Genomic DNA, 22295 nt, shown 5'->3' with positions numbered 1-22295 from the left:
ACGAACAACGGGAGGTTCAATTGCATACGAGACAATTGGACCTCACAAGTAGAATGAAAATATATTTTTAATTCGCGGGCAGTCAAATTTCCGTTTATTAGAAGCGCCTGATGCGAACACCCAACATTCTCGTACTGCAAACGGAAGTCGTAGTAACGGAAGTACGGCATTGATGGCCTTTACTGCGAAAACGATAGATCCCGTAATCCCTGGTTTGAACCGAATTTCATTCAAGCTAAGATGATGTTTATATTTTCGATGATTTATTTATTCATTCACATTTCCTGCAGTCAAAGCGTGGATTGGTGCTTGGTTAATGCAATGTCCTACACTGAAATTTCGACCAAGTACCCGCAGATCGTGAGGAATTAATTTAGCTGTTGATGAGTGCCAGAAGTTCAGCCAACGTCATGCTGCCGAGGTAGTCGTCGACGTATTCGGTGATCGCGGTGTTGGCGGCGTCGGTGATCTGCTCCTGGAAGTCCACGAGGATCTGTGGGACTGTGTCGCTGACCACGGCTGCTATGAGAGCCGATGCGTCGTCGTTGTTCACGAGTCCGGTAAGTTGGAGCTGTGAAAAAAATCGTCATTAACGGAAAAAACCACGAACTCTGCTGCGAACGGGCATCGCCCTCCTTATACAGGCGTAAAAAATCACAATTCACTTACATCGAAATCGTCCAAACTGACTGCGCTGGTCAAAGTTTTAAGGTACAGGTACGAATTCTTAATGGATATCCCAGCGGTTCCGGAAACGGTCAGGCTGGTGATCTCACCACTGTAACATACATTGGAGGCGTTACGAAGTTTTACGCAAGTTGAATATCCTGCGTCAGTGGTAAAAATGTTCCAGGTGATTTGGTCAGGAAAACCCCAGCCAAAGGTACAAAAGCATTGCAGGATCATGCCAGAATTCTTTTTTACCGACCGCCACCAACACGCCATGCAATTATGCTTCAGAGAAAACATAGAGCACGGCATTCTCTCTGTTTTCTCTCTTGTGGATCTTAATCCCCTCTTAAGTCCCCTAGGGTTTTTAGCAATGGTTCCGTACGAGTGCAAAACTTACGATGCATCTCCATCACCGTAGATCGGTATCACGCTGGCGACCGTGCCGTCGATCGAGTATCCTGTGCTGAAGGTAATACTGGGCCAGGTGAAACCGAAGGTGAACTTGAGTCCTATGAGACTGAACTTCAATGTGTCGATCGAGAAGTCCGACAGACCCGTGATCTTCAAGTCGGTCAGTCCGCCCTCCAATCTGCGTGAAACGAACACAATTTTCATCACATCGGTCAGAGATGCGGACGGTAATCAAGATGCGGCTAAGTTTATACACACTTTGCCAAAGTCTGGTTGATCGAAATGTCAAGGGAATCAGCCGTATAGGGGTCGAATGCGGGGAGTCCCAAATATTCGTTAGCCGCCGACGCTAACGCTTGAATGCTCTCGACCAACGTCACCAGATTATCGCTAATCGAGCGCTTCGTTCTCGCTGTTGATCAGCCAGCATAAAAATCATATTACCGTTTACCTAATTACACTGATTCATCGCATTTTATTTAGATTACAAATTATAGCGTGATAAACTGAGCTGATTTCAACTTACCATTGTTGGGCACTCCCTGGGCAAGGGCGGCAAACGCCAAGAAGACAACTATGCCGTAAAATTTCATGTCTCTGCGTGAAAATCGATTTGATAGAATTAATTAATGAAAATAATCACCTGGGCTGTAAGGCAGGAGGGAGCGGGTTACGGACCGAACACTTCTTATCACTGATCATCTAACAGTTATATCGTGATTCCATATCTAATTGGGACTTGATTGCTCGGACTAATCAGGTTCAACGCGCGTTTCGATCGGTTGAATTGATTTCTTCGTATCAATCATCTATAACATGCCGCTATAATTGTTTCTCAATTAGTTTTCGCGTTCGCTCTTACTTACCTACCGAATGGGATATGGAGAACGCGTATCAGATTTCTTTGACGTCAAGGTATATATAATACAGCATGTGGGCATACACCTGATGGATGACGGTGGCTCGTCCACGTTTATAAGCTGGAATATCGACCGGAATCTTCCTCCCTGAATTATATCCGAGCAAAACTCTCGTAAGGGTTTCGACGGGCGTTTACGATCGCCAAATAATCCCAAAATTGAAATTAAACCGCGATGAACGTGTAAAAGATTCGTGACTCATACGCAGGGTATTTAAAAACTGATGGGCGAAAGTAGAAATTTTCGTAGAGACGGAATTCAATTTCTTCCCGTTGCAATGAAATATACAAGTTAAGGTCCAACCGAGATGCGTGCAGGAACTTTGACGGCAAAACCTGACCATTCATAGATTCGTCGAACGAACTGTAACCTACTATTATACTCACGCGGGATTCGTAGAGCTGTAACCACAGGCACGCACTGCTGGTTTGTCGAACGATGTTCCCCCATATATATATATACGTTCTGCGACACGATCATAATCACGCACCTGAGGGTGAGATATCCATCTGTCGCTTATCTCGGCCGGGTGACCACCTGAACGATCGCAATATGCGACAATTAATCGTGACTCCCCTCTTTCGCCCCGAAAGTTTAACAACCGGAGGCTGCAGAGATCATTTGCTCCCCTCGTATGCACGCAAGTCGCAGGGAGTTTTCTCTTATGTACGTGGACAATTTTTCAATGCCACTCGGCACAACGAGGCGCCAAATTCATTCTCCCTTCACCTCACGAGCAGGAGAGCCACAAGGTTGGATCGGTTCCCACCTGGGTCGCACTTGAGTATCGACCCTGGGTTGCGATCGAATTCGGTGCCAACTCTCCACGTGTAAACGAGGTACATTATATACACAGGTGTATACCAACCCTGTGTAAATAAACCGTCTCGCTCCTTGGCCCGATAATTAATGCTCGCTAGGCGCCTATAATTTATCCAACTCTTATACCGTCTAATATAACCGATATTGTATAAGGTACAGATACAGGAGCATACCATGTATGGGCATTACAGGGAAGTGTATCGCATGTATACGAGTTCCTTTTCTTTTCACGCTCCCGGTTCGCCTCAAGAACACATCGCTAAAGCAGCAAACGCGTTTCGCGAAATGCAAATTCATATCGTGGTACGAATGATGAGGGTTGCGGCTCGTAAATGGAATCGATCGTTAATTGGCGATTGCCAATTAGCGCGGCACGAATGTACGGATGATTCAGATAAACGCCGGCATCGGAAACATATACACAATACCGTACTCTAGAGATAGGCATATCGTATAATTACGATCGCGAGTATACAGGCATCAAAGCGCGGCGCAAATCAAAACGATCGGTATCTCGGTCAAATGTGACAAGAAAAATTCAATCGTTATAACAATAACGTATTAGATAACGGGTATGCCGTCGTTATCTGCATCGTACGTTGTTACAATTATTTCGAGTCCGTGTGCAGAACATGCGGATAACTGGATAAACTTTTACCGATCTCATCCGATAATTCACGTACTACGTCTAGTCGAGATGTAACGTATTCGTATAATTTCAATAATGCCCCACTACAAGCGTGTACACGCGTTGCGGGTATGTCTGATGGATAACCCTCTCTCTCTCTCTCTCTCTCCCACTCTCTCCTTCTTTCTCTTTCTCTCTCTCTCTCTGTCGTTCACCCTCCAGGTCCGTAACTCCGCCGAGTACGCCGCACACACGGCATGTGTCTCGCTTCCGATACCGGAAGTCTCGCGGTACCGTGGGTAGCGCCTCGACCTTGGCTTCGAGGGTGGCCCCCTAAGATCCACCCTGTCCACCCTGCCCACCCTGCCCCACCTTCGCTCGCTTCGGGGGTGAGGCTGGTCCCCGTTGAACGCGTGCCGGCAGCACCGCGCGACAGCCGTATAAAACGCGTCACGCCTCCTCGGACTTTCCCCTGCAGGGGATGGCGATGCCGCGGAAGTCCTTCCGAGCCTTTCGAACCCATCCCGAGGTTCGACGTGGACCTCCCCGCGCCGGCGGCAGAGGCGCTGTCGTTTGGGGGCTGGTTGGTACGAAGAGGGTGCGATACGTACGCAATCGCTTCGGCGTTGATGGGCGCAAGAGCGGGTACGAGGGAGACGGAGGAGCCGCGGCGAGATGGGGCTGAGAGAGAGAGAGAGAGAGAAATAGAGAGAGAGAGAGAGAGAGGGTGGTGGGGCCGAGAGGAGGTTCGGGGGTGGAAGCCCGGAGGTTCGCTCTCTCCGCAGTCAGTGTGGCCCGAACACCCGGTCTACCCCCTTCGCGCCAGTCTCGCCCGTCCGCCGTTTTCGCTCCCGCATCTTTCGTCGACCTCCCTGCAGACCCCGTGGCCCCGGTCGAGTCCCAGGACCCCGCGATCCCTGCCACCCGGGGGCAACCCTTGGAAAGATACCCGTGGTTTCCCCCGGCGGGGCGAAAAAATCATCCCCGGGCGAGTCGCAGGGCGGCCCGACCACCCCAGGTCGCGTCGTCATTCTCCCCGTACCGTCGCGCCCGACGTTCCGGTGAACCGTCGCCCAGGATCAGCTGTTGCCAGGTGACGACTCCTTCCTATCTTCTCTATATTTCATTCGGCTACTGTTCCGTTCCGTATTCACGAATCTGTTTTGTTTTGCATGGTGCACGATTAGGGGCCCAACCACACCTTCGCCTCAGTTTAACCCCGCGTACTCGGCTCTTGCCTGCACGACTCGACGGGATGTTTATCCCGTACCCACTTCCATCCGGTATCCACTTGCCTTAATTGTCGTCGAGTCGTCGAGTACTGCATCCAATAACACCCGGACTGCACTCCAACTTTATCTTTCATCCTCCGCTATTCACGGCTTCTCTTTACTCCCTGGCCTTCTCCCCCTGAGCTGCTGCACCGAAAATAGGATAGAATAGGTGCATGCACCTACACCTGCCCGCACAGAAAGCTTGCATCCACCCTCCTCTCCTGCATTGTACGCATATACACGGTATAATTACCCATCCGGCGATTGAACAATTTCTAACAAACCTTTCATCGAGGCGCTGCACACATGCATGGACCTCGTTGCAAATTATATCCTAATGTTAATAATGGGGTGAGATTTGCGAAAAAACAAATAAGTCCCCCTTCGAATGAGCTTGGATGTGCAAGTGTACAAATCTGCTCGTTAATCAGGAATGTCCGGATTAAATTAGGCAGTTAAATTATGCGGCACTACAACCGAGCCGATAATAAAAATGAAATTAGGCAGAACACGAAATAGATTGCGTGAAGAACTCCGGCCAGATCTCGGTGCGTGGTTCAGGGAGATATAGGCTCGTGTACACTTGTGTGTATAAAGCCTGGCTCGCCGAGCCCCCACCGCTTACCTTGTCTGGTCTTTCACTCTCGGAGCGTCGTTTAAGCGTGCAGGACGATCGCCGAGGGATAAGGTATGCGTGGTTGGCTGCATAATTTACCGCGCGGTGAAAGATAAGGTTGAAAAGATTAAAAATTGCTCGTTAATTATTTACGGGAGCGTGGGGTCGGGGTGAGGAGGAGAGAATCCTCGATAAGGGCACGCGGACGGCGGAGGGGCGACGCGGGTTGCCTGGCCCGGCCCGGCACGGCGCGGGCGCACCGAACGTCCTGCCTGCCGGCTGACCCGAACTCGACCCGACCACGTCGTCCTCCGGCGAATTGTACAATCCACCGACGCGCGTAAGTTCCTCGGTCCGATGGGTAGGCTTTTCACCATCGCGTAAACACCACGCCATCTCGACTCGGAATTCCGATTATTGTATTTAGGCCGAGTACGTTTGTCGTTGTTGTGTCGTTATGTTCGATGCCTGTAATTCTCGTACTGATAGTTCGATCACATTTTAAATCGTAGTAGACAAGGATCTTGATCGCTTTTGTTATGGTTTTTTTCCATTCCTGGTGTTGTTTGGATCGATTACGTTAAAGTGATTGCGAGTCAAATCGAAAGCTGATATCACACGCACTTTAGATAAATCCAGCTATAATAATATTCATACCGTAATGCGGCAAAAAGAAAAAGGAATGAGTAAGAGACTTGATTATCAGCTTTGATTCTCTTCAAGTGCAAAACGATCCGCCACATTGCAACGAAAAAAACGTTTTTGGAACTTCGCTGCACGCTGCGTTTGAGAGTATAGTTTCACTCCGGTTTCGTGACCGTGTTACGAGGCAGACTGCATCCAACAAATAAGATTAATGTTTCCGCTAATCTACATGCTGTACGTATGTACGTATATACATAGGCATGTGTGTCGAGTGGCGTAGAGCAGCGTAGAAATGAGTATAATAATAGCGCCAGCGCGGTATATCGTATGTAACAATGTAATGGTTGTTGCCGCAGGCAGTACATTTCAGGCGTTATACAACACAATAGCGGCGGGCTTATGCTCCGTACACAGACGATGTGCAGACGAGCGTACCTATGCTTATAGGTACATGTATTTATGCGCATGTATCACAGCGTGTAATATGTATATATTGAGCCAGTGGCTGTTCCCCGGAGAAACCACCACCGTCGGATAGCCCGCGCGCGGTATAGAAGCATCATTCAATCAGCCCCTCTCTCGCCCTCTGCCCTCTGCACCGGCCCTGCCTGTCTCGTCCCCGTGAAAATTCGTCTCATTAATGCAGACCTATTGTATACGTGAGAACGCCGGGAGACGGGAGGAAATATAGCAGAGCGTCGCACGGGGAAAGGTAAATTGGAGGGTCAGAGGTTCAGCGCTGAGGCGAAAACTTTCCACGTTAGAAGATCCACTATGTTATAATATTTTCCCACAGCTAGTTAGAGTACTATCTGAGGGTGCTCTCGAAGTTCTCGACCCTGTCCGACCTTTTTTGCTAGCGTCGAAGAATTCGGTCCAGCGTACAGGCGGCGTATAGGGTGTGTGGATTGGGGGGCACGAGGCGATGGTATCCATCGCGGCAACGTAACGTGTTTAAGTGGCCCTGGAAGGAAATTAAGTCGGCTCCCACTCTGGTACAGGTAGGTGGGTATATAGGTATATGCGGAGTTAACCGCCGTCAGACAAACTACTCGCGGGCTCTAAACTGCGGAGAGCGGGTGCTTGCGTGCATGTGCCGCCCGGCGCACACTACAAATCGGATGTGTGCCACGAATAGAATTACGTCTACACGTCTGTACGGGGCGGATTATTATCTAACCAGGTTAATCTATCGCATCCTCTACACTCCCGGCGTCGCGTCAGCGGGGGATGCAAACGGGCCCATCCCTAGCTGCCTACCATCGCTATACACCAACGCGCCATCGGTTGCCCGCACACAGGCGCCCGCCAAAGATCGCGTGCCGCGTCGAGGCCCTGTGTCGACTTAGAGATACCGCATGGTAGGCAGGGGAAAAAATCACGCGCCTCGTCGTCTCCGTTCTATTCCCTCACGCCGACTCCCGGCTTGATAGATCGCATCCTGATTTCCTACTGTGCCGCGTGAAACAATGCCACTCGTACGTACACCCGGCGCGCTAACCTGGATGTGCCCGCCTGCAAATCCTTGCGATTCGCGACACATATTTCATACGTCGGTGAGACATGGGGCTTGTTCCCGAGTGTCTGGCTACTCGCGGCACTCGCAAACGGCTTGCTTCCACTTATTTGCTCCTCTTGCTAGTAGTTAATTAGAATATTGGCCTGTACTGACAAAGAATTACGTAAGGGGCATTTTTGATAGACTTCATTGAGTATGCACACCGTATCGAGATTATTCTAGTACAAATTCTATTCAAAATACGTAATACTAAATTTCGTATATCGTAATAAGCATACAATAGTGCTATTTGGATGAACAATACGCAAGGCAAATAGATTGTGATAGACAATATGATGGGTTCTAGTAAATGTGTAATATCACCCTAAAATTCTGGACATTGAGGGACACATTCATAAGTGTCCTGATATGGCCCGCTGTAACACTTAGCACTATTTTCCACCGTGTGTCTCGTCGGAGGTATGGCGAGAAAAAAGACGGAAGATCCGTAAATCTGCTTGCACACCCCAACTAGGAGGTGGGGGCAGGTAAATCCGGGATCGCGTCGCGTCGCGCCGCGAACGGACGGGGTCAATATTTGGGTCACTTGAGTTAACCGGGTCAAGGGCTGCTGCCCCTCTGGCAGGCTCCTTATTGTTTTTAAACGGTACTACAGGAATGTAGGAATAGGTATGTCGCTCCTTACACAAGTGGATACGAACAATAATCTTTGCTTGCGCCTTGCTACCGTTGCCCAAGTATACAAGAATGCAACGTATTTTATCACCGATGTATAAGTATGTGCACAGGAATGCGTTTCGCTTTACTGTCGCTGTCCCAACACACAGGTCTGTGTTGCGTGTATAATTCCTGCAGGCGTGTAAATTAACTCTAGCAATTAGCCGGGGGCTCGGGAGACTCGTCAAGTGACGGTAATACGGTGCGGACGTAGGAATACCCCCCCCCCCTATCAGTTCCCAGGTGTATATTTAAATGTGCAGCAAGGGCCCTGGCTCTGACACCCGCCGCGAGAAAGCTTGAGCCGCAGAGTATCCGCAGTATTACGCGGTACAGTCATACGTGTGTATGTGTGGAGGTTGATCGAACGCGAGTCCGCTAGATCCGCCTCATGCCGTCAAATGCATGCGGCGAGCCAGCGCACAATACGCATCTGTGAATGTAACACTTGTTTCATCATGTGTATACAGAAAGTTATAATTTGAGTTTGATCATGGCCGGCTGGCTGGCAGTTTCGCAAACGTCACAGTTACACACATGCACTAAAATTCCGCATGTGCAACGATTGAGAATTTGGGTAGGTATCGTATAATCCTGCACATCAGCTTTTGCACACACGAATGACGAGGGGGAGATACGAATATAGCAAGGATTACTGTATTTTTGTTTATCTCTGTCCGACCGAATTTAAATTGTGCTGACGAATCCTGCTGGCTGCTGCCACGTCTGCGGTAGATTTTGCCACGTGGCCCCTTGTTCCATATACGTGCCGTTTAATCAGCCGTTGATGCTAAACTTTCGCGTAAAAGTAATACCTGTACATCGTGTGCCAGAGGGTTGGGATTTTGCATTGTTAAACATTTCGCTGACTGTTCGGAATATCCGCGGCACCGGTGTTAAGTCACACGGATCATCCGGGTTGACTGCCGACGTACATAAATTAGGCACATGCGTACGAAATTGCAACGGTGGCCGCTCAGCGCGCAAAGTCACGTACGTATACCTATACGTACCCTCGCGATACATGTTACATATTTACATCCATGTACGTACGGTCGTATTTTACCGAGCGAGCACGTAGAGGAGCTCGTTCGACGCGTGACTGACAATGCGGATTCGGAAGACTCGGGCGGTCCGTCCGCCTGAGATCTTCGTTCCTCAAGTTGTACGGCGCAATTCGAGGGAAACGTGCACGCGGAGCGAGTGCGACACACGCTGCCCCTGCATCATGTATTATGTATTCGCGAGTGCCGAGGGTGTAGGCGGACGAGTGGCAGGTACAATCATAAAACAGATGACTGGCGAGCGTATCTATGCTCTGGAATAGGCGGCAGGGGGTGCGGGTATATCTCCAGGGTTATAGATGGCCCCTGGGCACGCTAACCCAGTGACATCTCTAGGTCATCTCCCACCCGCCCCCGGCCCGTTCCTGCATACCAGTTATAAATGCCTATACTATTAATGTACGATGTACCTATAGTATACGCCGCGTGCAGGTACGCGTGTTCGGACGTATCGGCCAGCGCTTTCTTCATCCGGTGTTTGCCGGTGTACGGTGCTTTCTGCGTTTTGCGGGTGTAGGCGCAAGCTCGGACGATAAAAACCAAATTCCGGGGATGGAGGCTGCACGTGTGCGCGGTATGTGATGATCAATCTATACCATCACGTCACAGACGTGTACACCTGGGCGTGTAAGAGGGGAGGAAGCACACTACTGGTCAATACGTATCGAAAATCGAATCGAGTTCAGTAATATCCACCGTTACCTCTCCTCCCTGGCTCCCTCCCAATCCTCCCGGCTATACATCTTCCCTACGCGGCAGCCCGACACCGTCGCCAACCGCTATCAAGATATATATGTATGTCCACAGGGGGTAGGTCCTTTCCGATCGATATACAGGGTGTTCCGACCGGAAAGTATGTTTTACCGGTTTTGTGACGAAAGCTTCCCGAAATTTGGATACGGTTCTATGCCCTCGCATGTGCCGTGCAACATGTTTCAGTGGACGTTACACGTGAATCAGAATTATTTCGTAAACGTTTTTGGGATGCTTTCTGTTGTATGCGTAGAATCAGCCGTACACTCGTCATGTGAAACTATTTGTATACAGCTAAAACGACCCGTTAATCGCGTCCCGTGAGAGTGTTTCTTGTTGAGAGAGGAGAAAGATATATGCTTGCGGTCGTGGAAACCATAAGATATGGCTGGATCAATCTTAAATATTTCTGGCTAAACTAACAATAAGTTTTCCTCTTCACGGCTCGTCTTTCTATAAATCTGTTCAATTTTATGTTCGAAGCAAGCTATACACAGTTCTGTTTCCGTCACGCTCCGCGGATAAATTTGCTTAATCCGTGAACGAGGCGGACGTCGTACTACACATCATCACGCAAGGCTGACCAGTATTGCGTGTACACGACCATCCCTATACCCTGTATCAAACACACCTACTTTGGTGTGCCAGATTTTTTTCGTTTCGGTGACTGCCTCCACACTGCACGCGAGGATGCGAATTATGTCATGATTTCGCGCATGGATAATTTGGAAATTCAGCTGTCGAACGACCAACTCTCCCTATACTAGTTCACATATTATATTATACGACCGCGACGCCGCGGCGTCGTGCAGTCGCGTAAGCGTAGGCGTAAGCGTGGGCTTTTGATCTGTAGTACGAGGAGTATTACTACGTCGGGGGGTTGGAGCGTGGGCGAAACAGCTGTTGTCTCTACTCCGCCGACTTACGACCTGAGCCATCGAACCTTCGTGCGACTTATTCATCGCAACATATGCCAAAGAATGCTGCACTGCAAGGGGGGAAGATCCTTGGAGTATTATATCAATATCCATTGCATATCACCAATGAGGTCACATGGTGTGAATTTTTTTAGACAGCATGGGATTATTTATTCAGTATAATGTATGCAGGGTAATTTCGAGTATGCACACCATAGGATATTCGACATCCATTTAAGACAGGGCCATATGCAACCAATAGCTCGAAACAAAGTTCGAACGATAAAAAGCCGACTGAATTGCTTAAATGCAAGCGGGTACGTCACTGAGTGTATCTTCAGTTGCCTAAGTGTGGGCGCAATCATCGTATTAAAACTTCATAAGGTACGCACACACTTGAAATGGCCCTGGTACAACTTTCATCCTTCGCTTCACTCTATGCTATCGTGAAAATGAGTATAATATAATCAATTTTGCGATTTCCGCAGTCTGGAAGAGTGAAAGATGTCGAGGAGCCGGAGACCCACGGCCTTTCTCGTGGCCGGGGCCCCGATCGCCCTGACTGTTCTCCTCGTGATGCTGATGGGAGAGATAGGGCGCTGTTCGCCACCCCACCGGGGTAGGAGGCACCACGCGGACATCTCCCACGAGGACATTGCAAAGGGTGAACATCCGCTGCCTAAGCCCGAGTCCCTGAACCTGAACCCCGATGACGAGCTGGTGGTGCGCACTAGAAAGGGAAAGGTGCGAGGTGTCACGCTGACAGCGACAACCGGGAAGAAGGTCGACGCGTGGATGGGCATCCCCTACGCCCAGAAGCCGCTAGGTATGAAACTCGACGCGAAAGAGGTTGATTCGTTATAAGTTACATGTACGATTCACCGGTTCGCTCCGATTCTCCATAGGCCCCCTCAGGTTTCGTCATCCTCGGCCGGCGGAACGCTGGGACGGAATACTGAACACCACCACGCCTCCCAACAGCTGCGTCCAGATCCTCGACACCGTATTCGGGGACTTTCCCGGGGCGACGATGTGGAACCCGAACACCCCCCTGAGCGAGGACTGCCTCTACGTGAACGTCGTAACGCCTCGACCCCGGCCTACTAACGCGGCGGTTATGGTCTGGATATTCGGCGGTGAGTCCTGTCAATTTCAGTCTACAGATTCTCCCACTGAGGTTTCGGGAAAAAGTCCGTCTAACGTGCCATCCGTCGCCTTTCGCAGGCGGATTCTACTCCGGAACCGCGACACTCGATGTTTACGATCACAGGACGCTGGTTTCCGAGGAAAACGTGATCCTCGTTTCGATGCAGTACCGGCTGGCCAGTCTGGGCTTTCTCTACTTCGGCACCGGCGACGTTCCCGGAAACGCGGGACTCTTCGACCAGGTCCTCGCACTCCAGTGGGTCCGGGATAACATCGGAGCGTTCGGGGGTAACCCGGACAACGTGACCCTCTTCGGCGAGAGTGCCGGCGCAGTTTCCGTGTCCTTCCACCTGCTCTCACCCCTGTCTAGGTATAATCAAGGTCGTTCGCGCGGTGAGTGAAGATCGCTAGACTTAACCTTCTCCTCGTCGTTCCGCAGAAACCTCTTCAGTCAGGCGATAATGCAGTCCGGTTCGCCGACGGCACCGTGGGCGATGATCTCCAGGGAGGAGTCAAAGGTCCGCGGTCTGCGACTCGCCGAAGCCCTCGGCTGCCCCCACGAAGAGTCGGCCCTCAGCAGCGCCGTCGAGTGCCTGCGAAGTAAGGACCCGTTCGACCTGGTGAACAACGAGTGGGGCACCCTGGGCATATGCGAGTTCCCGTTCGTCCCAGTGATAGACGGTGCCTTCCTCGACGAGACCCCCCAGCGCTCGCTCGCCTCAAGCCCTACGAACCCTTCGTTCAAGCGGGCGAACATCCTTATGGGCTCTAACACGGAAGAGGGCTACTATTTCATCATATATTACCTGACAGAGCTCTTCCGGATTGACGGTACGGAGGACGTCAAGGTTAGCCGGGATGAGTTCCTCCGGGCTGTGAGGGAGCTGAATCCCTACGTCAACCAGATAGCTCGCAATGCTATCGTCTACGAGTACACCGACTGGCTCCGACCCGACGACCCCTACCGCAACCGGGACGCCCTTGACAAGATCGTCGGCGACTATCACTTCACCTGCAACGTGAACGAGTTCGCGGCCCGCTACGCCGAGACCGGGAATACGGTTTACATGTACTACTACACCCACAGGTCGGTGGACAAATTTTGTTTTTCACCAATATACCTACCTATCTAGTATTTTAACACTGCGTGCGTATATAACTTCTACTCAGATCGGCGAACAATCCATGGCCCTCGTGGACCGGTGTTATGCACGCCGACGAGATAAGCTACATATTCGGCGAGCCGCTTGATTCCTCTCGGGGTTACACCCGGGAAGAAGTATACCTCTCGAAACGGATGATGAGGTACTGGGCCAACTTCGCTAAAACTGGGTAAGCCGCATGCAAATTATAACAACTACACACCTCCAGCTAATTCGTACTTCAGCAAGAGCCATATCAAGTGTGTGCAAAAGAAAAAAAAGGCAAACTGAAACGTACGTATAATATGTATCGCGAAAACGGCTCTTGATACTCGTGAGAAAATTTGTGCGATCCTGTAATTAGAGTGTGTGACACTATGTAACATATCATACGTTATACAGCGTGAATCATTAGAGCTGTTTCGACAAATCATGGGGACATGTGTTTTCTTTAGGTTCTTTTTCCATTATTATTAACTGTTTCACATCGGTCCGAAATCGAACTACAGCAGCCGCGCGGTAATGCATGCATTATGAATGGATCTTCGTGAATAAATGACCAACGTAACATACATACGTCCGCGCGGACGGCAATTTTCGGCTCAAACCGCGAAACTGAGAAACGATCGTTTTCAGGAACCCTAATATGGGGGACGATGGTTCATGGGCAGAGACGACCTGGCCTGAACACACCTTCGCCAAAAGAGAGTATCTGACGCTCGCGACGAACTCTACCGAAATTGGATATGGTCCCAGGTCGAAGCAATGCGCCTTCTGGAAGAAGTATCTACCTCAGCTTATCGCAGCCACCGGTGAGTGCGGTATATAAAGCTATATGTACAATTACTCTCCTGTTCGATATTTCTTGTATCACAGTAAAATCTGCAGTATCGTATATAGATATACATATTGTATATGTATAGGTATACCTATATTATATATCTGTAAAATGTTCAAAGGTATTCCGTGAAAGATACAGCCACGATTTCCCCCACTACTTGCACCGTGATTATAATCATGTTCTCACCAACTCACTCCTTCGCACCCACCCTCGTTCCATGCGCGGCTAAGTTATTAGGCATTATTATACATTTGAAAGAAGTAGAGCGAGGGTGCAGGCCGAGAGCGGGGGGGATGGGCTGCGGTTCCAGCTGCAGCGTATATTCGCGATGCCAAAGAGGAAATTTAGGTCGGTACCGGAATGCTGCAGGTATACCATCAACATAAATATATGTATACGTATGCTATAGGTAGATACTTGTATACCTACGTATACATGGACACATCGCCGCGGTAGCCCTCGTAAAAATGGCATTAACTTCACTGCGGAGCCGGTTGCAGAGTTCGTAAAACACATACCTACGTATGTGCATTATATGTATACACGTGTATGCACAGGCTCTTGGTATTATATCGTCTAAGGAGCTTAGTGCCTGCATAGTGCATATCTACGTGCAACTCGGCATGCATAGTGTAGACTGCAGACCTGCACCTTACGGGTTCGTGCAGTTTTGACATACACACTCAGTCATTGGCGGTGATGATAAGACTATTTTTATATCCTCAGGCCGATTTTTACATGGTATGAACCTGAGTAACTGCAGCAGGTGCCACGGGTACCAGACACATACCCTCCGCAATACGGTCCCTGCAGTTCCTAGATCGCGGATCACTGCACCTCGTGGCATGTGTGCAAATGCGTACGCGTATGTGTGTGTGTTTCACGGTGCGGTGGCTTAAGGGAAGGAAAAGCGGAACGGAATGAGAGGGGGTCATTGGCCCTGCGTTTACTATGACGCTGCTACCTCCGCGCCGACGTCACTGGCCGGCTATACGTATAGAGGGGTTGACACCGGAGTTAAACTGGGTTATGACGTCGGACACCATCATACACGGGCATGCAGTCGCGTCGGTGTGACGTCTGCAAATTTCCGATACCTACTACGTCATAGGCGCATACACGAATACCCGTAGCACGGGGAGTTCGACTATAATTACAGAGCGTAAGGGTAAAAAATTTGGTGCTTTTTCAAGAGAAAAAAGAAAAAAGAATACCGAACCAGAGAACGAATATAATACGAAAGAAAGGGTTTCTTCGTACCGATCACGTTGTAGAGTCGGGGTGGTGGGACGATGGTTTTGGACAAAGGCGCAGCATCATTTTCTGGGCTATGTGCGCCATTGTGGGACGTGTCGCGGCAAACGAATCACTGCCAATCGTCTGTGACCCCACGGCCGGCGTATTGCGTTGTAAAGAAATTCTGTCCCTCCTTTCTCTTGCACCTCCCGCCCCATCCGTTCTTGGCACCCTAGCAGCCAGGCATCCCTCTTATAGATTCTTCCTGCAATCTCTTTGGTCAATGGGACAAACTAACTATATGAGTTCATTTACCATCAGTTTGTAGACAGTGATAACACTGAAACCATGCAATTATAGCGACCTGTTTCTTGGAAAAATAAACATTAGTCATATCGAACGATGATTGTCTTATAATCCAGAAGAGGATAGGCTCACTCATTAACGATGGGTATATGTCTAATTTGCGTTGAAGGTGTATCGGTATAAAGGACGATTATAGAGCGTCGAGTTATTGACGTCGGTTTGATCGCGTCCAAGCTGCTGCAGTATTCGCAATATCTCGTTCGTTGCGCGAAAGGCCGAAAAAAGCGGTGATAAACCGAGACCGAAATGTGCCCTATCTGCCTGTATCCGACCTACAATACACCCCCCTACCATGCGGAGACAGCAGCGGCGAACCGGCGGCCCGAGTTGGATCAATGCCGTCACGGCATACACACTGTAGACCGAAGCACGTACATACATACGCGGGCTATGGGACCGGGTCAAGCCGATAGCGCGTAGTTCTACGCATTCGATGGCAAGGGGAACCCCCTTGTACGCCCCCCCCCTCCCGCCCCATTGCCGATACTTCCGCGCCCGCAAAATTTACCTCCGTCATTGCCGCCCCATATGTGCGGTAATAACGTGAGACACTGCGGTGCGCATGAATTGCGTCGAAAAAGTCCACTCTAAGAAGCAATTGAAACTTGAGGAGGACTGCACTTATTTATACAAACATTAACGAAGATGCGAACGACGTTTCGCCGGCAAATAGGCAACCGTCGTTACATCTTCACGCAGAAAATACTCCATGTGTAACTTCGGTTGCCTATCTATCGGCGAAGCGTCATTAGAAATCGCTTCCTATATGCCGCATAGACATCCAAGCGTTATAACAGAATTACCTAATTTCTGCTCTTCGTTGATCAATCAAACTTTCGTCTTGCAGCTCATTGTACATTATGCATGTGTTGTAGCGTACGACTGTTGTGTCAGCAATCATCGTTGTGTATACGGAGTTATTTCCGTAAAGCACCTCATTGCGATCTCTAATTATAGGCAATTCAGGGTACACATACACTCTGAGCAGATCTCCGAGTTATAAGTCTATGGCTAGCAGAAGACCGACAGCCAGGGTCTACCGATGAAACTCTGAGCTTAGTTCTGCTCAGAGTGTGTGAGTGCCCTGAATTGCTTATAATTAGGCATCACTGTTGGGCGCATCAAGAAAATAACTCGGTATGCATAGGCTGTAAGATAGAAATTTTGGCGCACGAAGAGACCAGATTCCTCGAGAATTATCAAATGATCGAAATAACCATGATCCTCTATTGCATCCTATGTGTTTCAGCGAACATGAAGAGTAGCCCCGGCGAAAAATGCACCAGCGGAGCGTCGGGGATGCGGGAAGTTACGGGTAGCGACGGGGTGACGAGCCTGCTGCTGGCGACGGCTCTCGGAGTCGTTCTATGGCACCGTAGCACGTTATACCCGACGGTTCGGCTGGTTCACCTGGCGTCGAAACCCTCGAACGCGCGAGGCCTCGTGTAGCTCGACTCCGTCGCCGCGCCGCAACCCTTTGTACCTTCGACGTATGCATCACATTATAGAGAGATGCCCCACGTAATATAGATATATGTATCATACACCTATGCCAGACGCGGAGGCGTATACTATGGGTGTGCGTATATGTGTATTGCTCATATAATGGTACGCGACGGTTCGTGTACGTCGCACGTTCGTTGTGCATATGCACGCACCGCGCGTGTCAACGAAGGAGAAGAGAAAAAAAAGGATAAAGAAAATAAAAAAAAAATAAAAAATAGAAATAATAAAAAAAATAAATAAATAAAATAAACGACAAATTGCAAACATATCAGTGTAGTTGAAGCACGTGGCCGCCGGGAGGCCGCAGAGTCCACAGAGGGTAGGTATATGTATAATAATGCGACAGTACGGAGCGCAGCTGCCTTCAGGGTCCCCAGACTCGCCCTCGCTGCACGAGGAGTAAGGACCGAATGCCTCGTCGTCGGTCGTCGGTCGAGGATGGGGCGATATCCCCGTTTTACACACCCTCGCGACCACCCTATAATACGGGGGGACCCAGGGACGTAGAGACGTTATACGTACCACATATAATATACATATACATATGATATGATATGTAGGATATAGGGATCAGGTTATTATAGGCAGGTGTTAACAAAAAAGATACGCTTTGCCAATGCGCCCGGTAATATACAACACACTCACTAATTGAGTATTTGAATGAAATTTTTTCATTTCATATTCTTGTAGATTGGAAAAAAATGGTTTGGACATATTTTTTATTTTTTCGATTGAATCAAAATTGTCATTAATATAACAGATTGAAAACTATAACATTGTGACGTCACCCATGTTAAGATATATCTATATATATTAAAATCAGTGAAATTCAATCAGCTATAACATGAAAAATTATCATTTTTAACGAAAAACAAAAAATACGTCCTCCTTATTTTGGCTTGCACTGCATTATGCACCCTTAAAAATGGAAAAAAAAATTTCATTCAAATACTTAATTATACATATGCACGCATACGAACATACGTACATACATACGCACATAATTCAAAATATACCTATACCATATACCTATGATATTGCTTGACAATGCACGCAGCCCGTGCGCGCGTATGTCATTAATAATTCGTATAAATGTATACTGGTTCTTTTAGATATGATGACTGCATTTACAAATACGGGGATGGTACACTTTCTTTTTTTCGCGGGTTTCTTTTCAACTTTGTAAGCTGTTAATACGTATAATGATACTGTGTGTAGGTATATACGTTGCACGGATGCGTGAATTAGAAAGACGAAATAAGCAAGTACGCGTCACACGTTGTACGTATAACGTATACATACCTGTGCGTACATAATTGGCCAATATTGAATAATTCGAATTGCGATAAGTTGAAATTTCAGTCTCGCACGTATGCGATGTACCGTGTTATTGTGTCGTTTGAAATTTGCTCATTTATCACAGATGTATGGGGAAGTTTCAGCACGCGATCGGTTAGGTCAGAGCTTCATTTTTCATATCGCGGTATCGTAGTTGAGCTTCCATGACATATTTTAGCTTCTTATCGCGAAACAGCGAGAAGATGCTGATTACTAATAAAAGCAGAGTTTTCCTGAACTAGCTGGTAATAGAATAGCTTGCTTGATTAATTTTATATAATATGCCCATAAAATCTGGTACGGGTATGTATACAAACATACAAACTCTAAAAAATGCAGATTATATTAAAAAACGAACGCGTACCGCACCAAGCTATAATATTATATCTATAGTATGAATATGAATATAAACTATAGAGAGAAAATGATGAAAGATAAGAAAAGAAAATATACGAGAGAACAAAATTATTATACCGAAAACTAACGACATTATTATAAATATACATATATAATACATATACGAGAGCCTACTAGTAAGCTTTATACTACACATATATATAATATATTTATTTGTATAATAACATATACTATATATATATAATATAATTACAATTATTCATTATAATATAAAATACACATAGATTGTAGCTAGAGGGCGATTTAAGAATACAATATTATAATTATTATTTATACAATTTTAAGCACATGGAAAGAAAGGGGAGAAAAACAAAGTGACCCAATCTTCCGTCACCCCGAGAGTTGTAAATGAATGGCCTGTCTGTAAATTCGTAATATACCTACTCCAATATTATTTATACCGCATACTTGGAATCTGGAGACCTCACACTGTTAGGTAAATAAGATGTCGACTGCAGGTGTACCTGAATTCAAATACAATTCGACACCTCCGCATATATTGTGGAATATGCACTGCATGTATGAACACATTGGAAATTAAAAACGCAACATTAATTGCACAGTTACGCACGTAAGGTTCTCGATCGCGTATAGTTATCACAAACTAATTGATCGTACAAATGATGTTGCGCTCGACTTCTAGGCAAAGATCCTGGTTCTATAAATCAATAATTATGTATATTATAGGTATACGCTATTAATTACAAACAACAAAAAGAAAAATAGCAACATAAAATTAATATAACGAACGAAGTAAAGTGAAATAATATGGCTAATACTAATACTGACGACATCAACAAGTATGCTTGATATTAATATAACTATTATTTTTCGCATTATTATTGCAACTACTTCTATTTCTATTATTATCATTACTATTATTATTTCTCTTGTTTTGAGTATCATTATCATCAACATTACAGTTGTCATTATTATCATTAATATCATTGTTATTATTATTATTATTATTATCACTATCATTATTACTGTTATTATTGTTATCATTGTTATTTTTATTATTATTGCCAGTATCAAATCGGTAGAAGAAATTGTCATATAATTATATAATCCTATAAAAAGTTTCTTGCTGCCTTAAATACAACTACAAATATGATATTATACTTATAATAGAAGAATATTCGGTATAGTAGTGAACTCGGCCCTGTATAATGTACTTATAGGCATATAGTAATTATTATAGTACATAATGCAACATTCCGACCTAACACAACGTATGTACGATTATATTAGGTATATAGCATAGTAAAGAAGAAAAGATGAAAAATGTTAGAAAGAAATCACCCCTAAGCAGGGGCATAAACGAAAAGAAATCATTGTTACTTTGAAACTTTCTTTTTTATTACACCACATCTCTCTCTCTCTCTCTCTCGCGCGCTCTCTCTCACACACACATACACAATCTATGCAGATATACTGACTGCGGCAAATTTAGAGTCCAATGCAAATCGTGCTTGTACAGATGCATGTATACGCAGCTTTTGGCAGATGCTTTTTACATTTGCTTTTTTTTTTATAATATCGCACGCCTCTCGGTAAATTCAAATGCAGTTGTTTATTTTAAGGCGTCTAAAAGTACCGACATACTACAATATCACAGCTTACAGGTATGTCGTACGTCTAGACGGAAAGCGGCAAAGGGTTCGAACCTGGTGGATTATCCAAGTGGGGAGTATTATCGATTGTTAATTTTTTGCATCTTCATGCAACTCCCTTTCTACCCTCGATTTCGATTCGAATTATTATCACTTAGTCATTGCCATAACTTGCAGTGATTGTATTCCAATTGATTTTTTTAGGTGAGGGTTATAATTTCTCTCACCATTGTTTGTAATACTCGGAAAATGAAATATCCAGCATATAAGACTATGATACAATTTCTTCTGACAATTCAATTTTCAGATAATATAACTAATTGTAAGAAGTAAGATTACCGATTATTTGCTTGATAAGTTGGCTGTCGCAAAATTGCGCGTTTATATATGTATACATATACACAAATTTAATATAAGAAAATGATAATCAACATACGTACATAGTGTGTATAGCACCTATCATATCTACGTATGCAGGTGTTCCGTTATAGAGCTATGAAAAACTGATTGTATATTTGAATATAGTAGATGTGACTTGTAAGATGATGGATCTGCATATAATGTACACCCATTACTATTATCGTTATTATTTATACGTCATTGCATTGCATAGCTGACACCTACTGCACAATACATTGAAGGATAGAAAATGAATGTAAAATATGAGCAACGATTCGTGGATTGCATCCACATCAGTGCAATCCCGGTTTGAGTCTCGTGACGAGATCAAAAATTTCAACATACATTGTACACGCATGACATTATACATACATACCTATAGACATTCGCTCGAGAAACAGTAGCCCACAGGCCTAATGAGTATACCTATACATATAATATACACATATGCATACTTATAACCGACGTGTGTATATAATGCATACCTTGTTACTTACAAAAGCGGAAAAAAGTGCGTACACAATGCCACGTTCCCGTAACTGTCCGGTACATGTATACATATGTATGAACTCATACATACATAGATGTATGCACGCGTGTGTGGATATATGTATATAATACACGTATTGTACATGTTATACAATAAATAAAGTAATTTATTGCTTGTACATACAACTAGCAGGGCATAATGTTCAGAATCAGCTCTTTCAATTGGAATTACGCGTACCGTACGATCCTTTTTCATTTGAATTATCTGTAGCTTCATTATGTGTTACCTGGGGTTCGGTGTATGAGAATTTTACGTCGGATGGAAGGTGCGACTAAACGGACATAAATCCCATGATACACCTAACGCGCTTTTGAAAGGCAATTCAACACACGTGGTATCTTGTCAAATAACCTGAGAGTCCTTAGCGAAGGTGCCAACTCTACATACCTGTACCGGGTTGTTCCTTTGAAGAGCCACGTATTGAACCTCAATTATAGGCAAATCATGGTACAAGTACACTCTGAACTGAGCAGCTCCATTGGTCTTTTGCTCGCACGCGGCTGATATCGCCAGACTTATAGAGATATAATAGACTCCGCGGTGTGTGCACCGAGGTGAAGCCGTAATTAAAAAGAGAGAGTTCAGCTGGAGCCGACCTCTCTGTTACACGATCGAAAAAGTGGGGAGCAGACTCGATGCGGGGAAAGCAATAAGATAAGTAGCGAGGTATACTTGTATGAGTCTATGTGTTTCCCCCGCCAAGACACCGGTTAAAGCGAGAGGTCCGGCTCCAGCTGTTGCTCTCTCTTTGTTATTGCGACTTCAGCTCGGTGGGCTCGGTGC

At 46.5% G+C, this 22295-nt stretch overlaps 2 protein-coding genes across 5 annotated transcripts; one reads left to right on the top strand and one right to left on the bottom strand.

Annotated features, from left to right (window-relative positions):
- Positions 1-246: 246 nt before the first annotated feature.
- Positions 247-2537, bottom strand: LOC124219475 (uncharacterized). The gene is made up of 6 exons (XM_046627065.2): positions 2390-2537; positions 1610-1680; positions 1342-1495; positions 1070-1261; positions 670-778; positions 247-571 (listed from the first exon to the last, which is right to left on the bottom strand). The coding sequence occupies exons 2-6, from the start codon at positions 1674-1676 to the stop codon at positions 374-376; spliced, it is 720 nt and encodes a 239-aa protein (XP_046483021.1). The 5' UTR covers positions 1677-1680; positions 2390-2537; the 3' UTR covers positions 247-373.
- Positions 2538-4248: 1711 nt separating this feature from the next.
- LOC124219008 (acetylcholinesterase) lies at positions 4249-21663 on the top strand. 4 transcript variants are annotated; one of them, XM_046626050.2, is made up of 8 exons: positions 4249-4546; positions 11447-11784; positions 11864-12094; positions 12183-12474; positions 12544-13191; positions 13275-13436; positions 13883-14058; positions 16939-21663. In XM_046626050.2, exons 2-8 carry the CDS (start codon positions 11463-11465, stop codon positions 17136-17138), a joined length of 2031 nt encoding a protein of 676 aa, XP_046482006.1. In that variant the 5' UTR covers positions 4249-4546; positions 11447-11462; the 3' UTR covers positions 17139-21663. The 4 variants fall into 4 exon arrangements, with proteins under 4 accessions (XP_046482006.1, XP_068992468.1, XP_046482007.1 ...); XM_046626051.2 differs by lacking the exon at positions 4249-4546 and adding an exon at positions 8542-8801; XM_046626052.2 differs by lacking the exon at positions 4249-4546 and adding an exon at positions 10939-11342.
- The last annotated feature ends 632 nt before the right edge of the window (positions 21664-22295 follow it).

Source organism: Neodiprion pinetum, chromosome 5 (assembly GCF_021155775.2).
Source record: "Neodiprion pinetum isolate iyNeoPine1 chromosome 5, iyNeoPine1.2, whole genome shotgun sequence".
NCBI lineage: Eukaryota > Metazoa > Arthropoda > Insecta > Hymenoptera > Diprionidae > Neodiprion > Neodiprion pinetum.
Note: the sequence above shows the minus strand (reverse complement) of the source record. Positions and strands in the feature narration are given on the sequence as shown.

Excerpts from the sequence above, each read along its gene's own strand:
- LOC124219475 (XM_046627065.2), bottom strand. The coding sequence starts at position 1,676 with ATGAAATTTTACGGCATAGTTGTCTTCTTGGCGTTTGCCGCCCTTGCC. Across the intron at positions 1,496-1,609 it reads CCAGGGAGTGCCCAACAATG|CGAGAACGAAGCGCTCGATT; the intron begins GTAAGTTGAAAT and ends GCTGATCAACAG. Across the intron at positions 779-1,069 it reads TACGGTGATGGAGATGCATC|TGGTGAGATCACCAGCCTGA; the intron begins GTAAGTTTTGCA and ends TGTATGTTACAG.
- LOC124219008 (XM_046626050.2), top strand. The coding sequence starts at position 11,463 with ATGTCGAGGAGCCGGAGACCCACGGCCTTTCTCGTGGCCGGGGCCCCG. Across the intron at positions 11,785-11,863 it reads CTACGCCCAGAAGCCGCTAG|GCCCCCTCAGGTTTCGTCAT; the intron begins GTATGAAACTCG and ends GATTCTCCATAG. Across the intron at positions 12,475-12,543 it reads CTGCTCTCACCCCTGTCTAG|AAACCTCTTCAGTCAGGCGA; the intron begins GTATAATCAAGG and ends GTCGTTCCGCAG.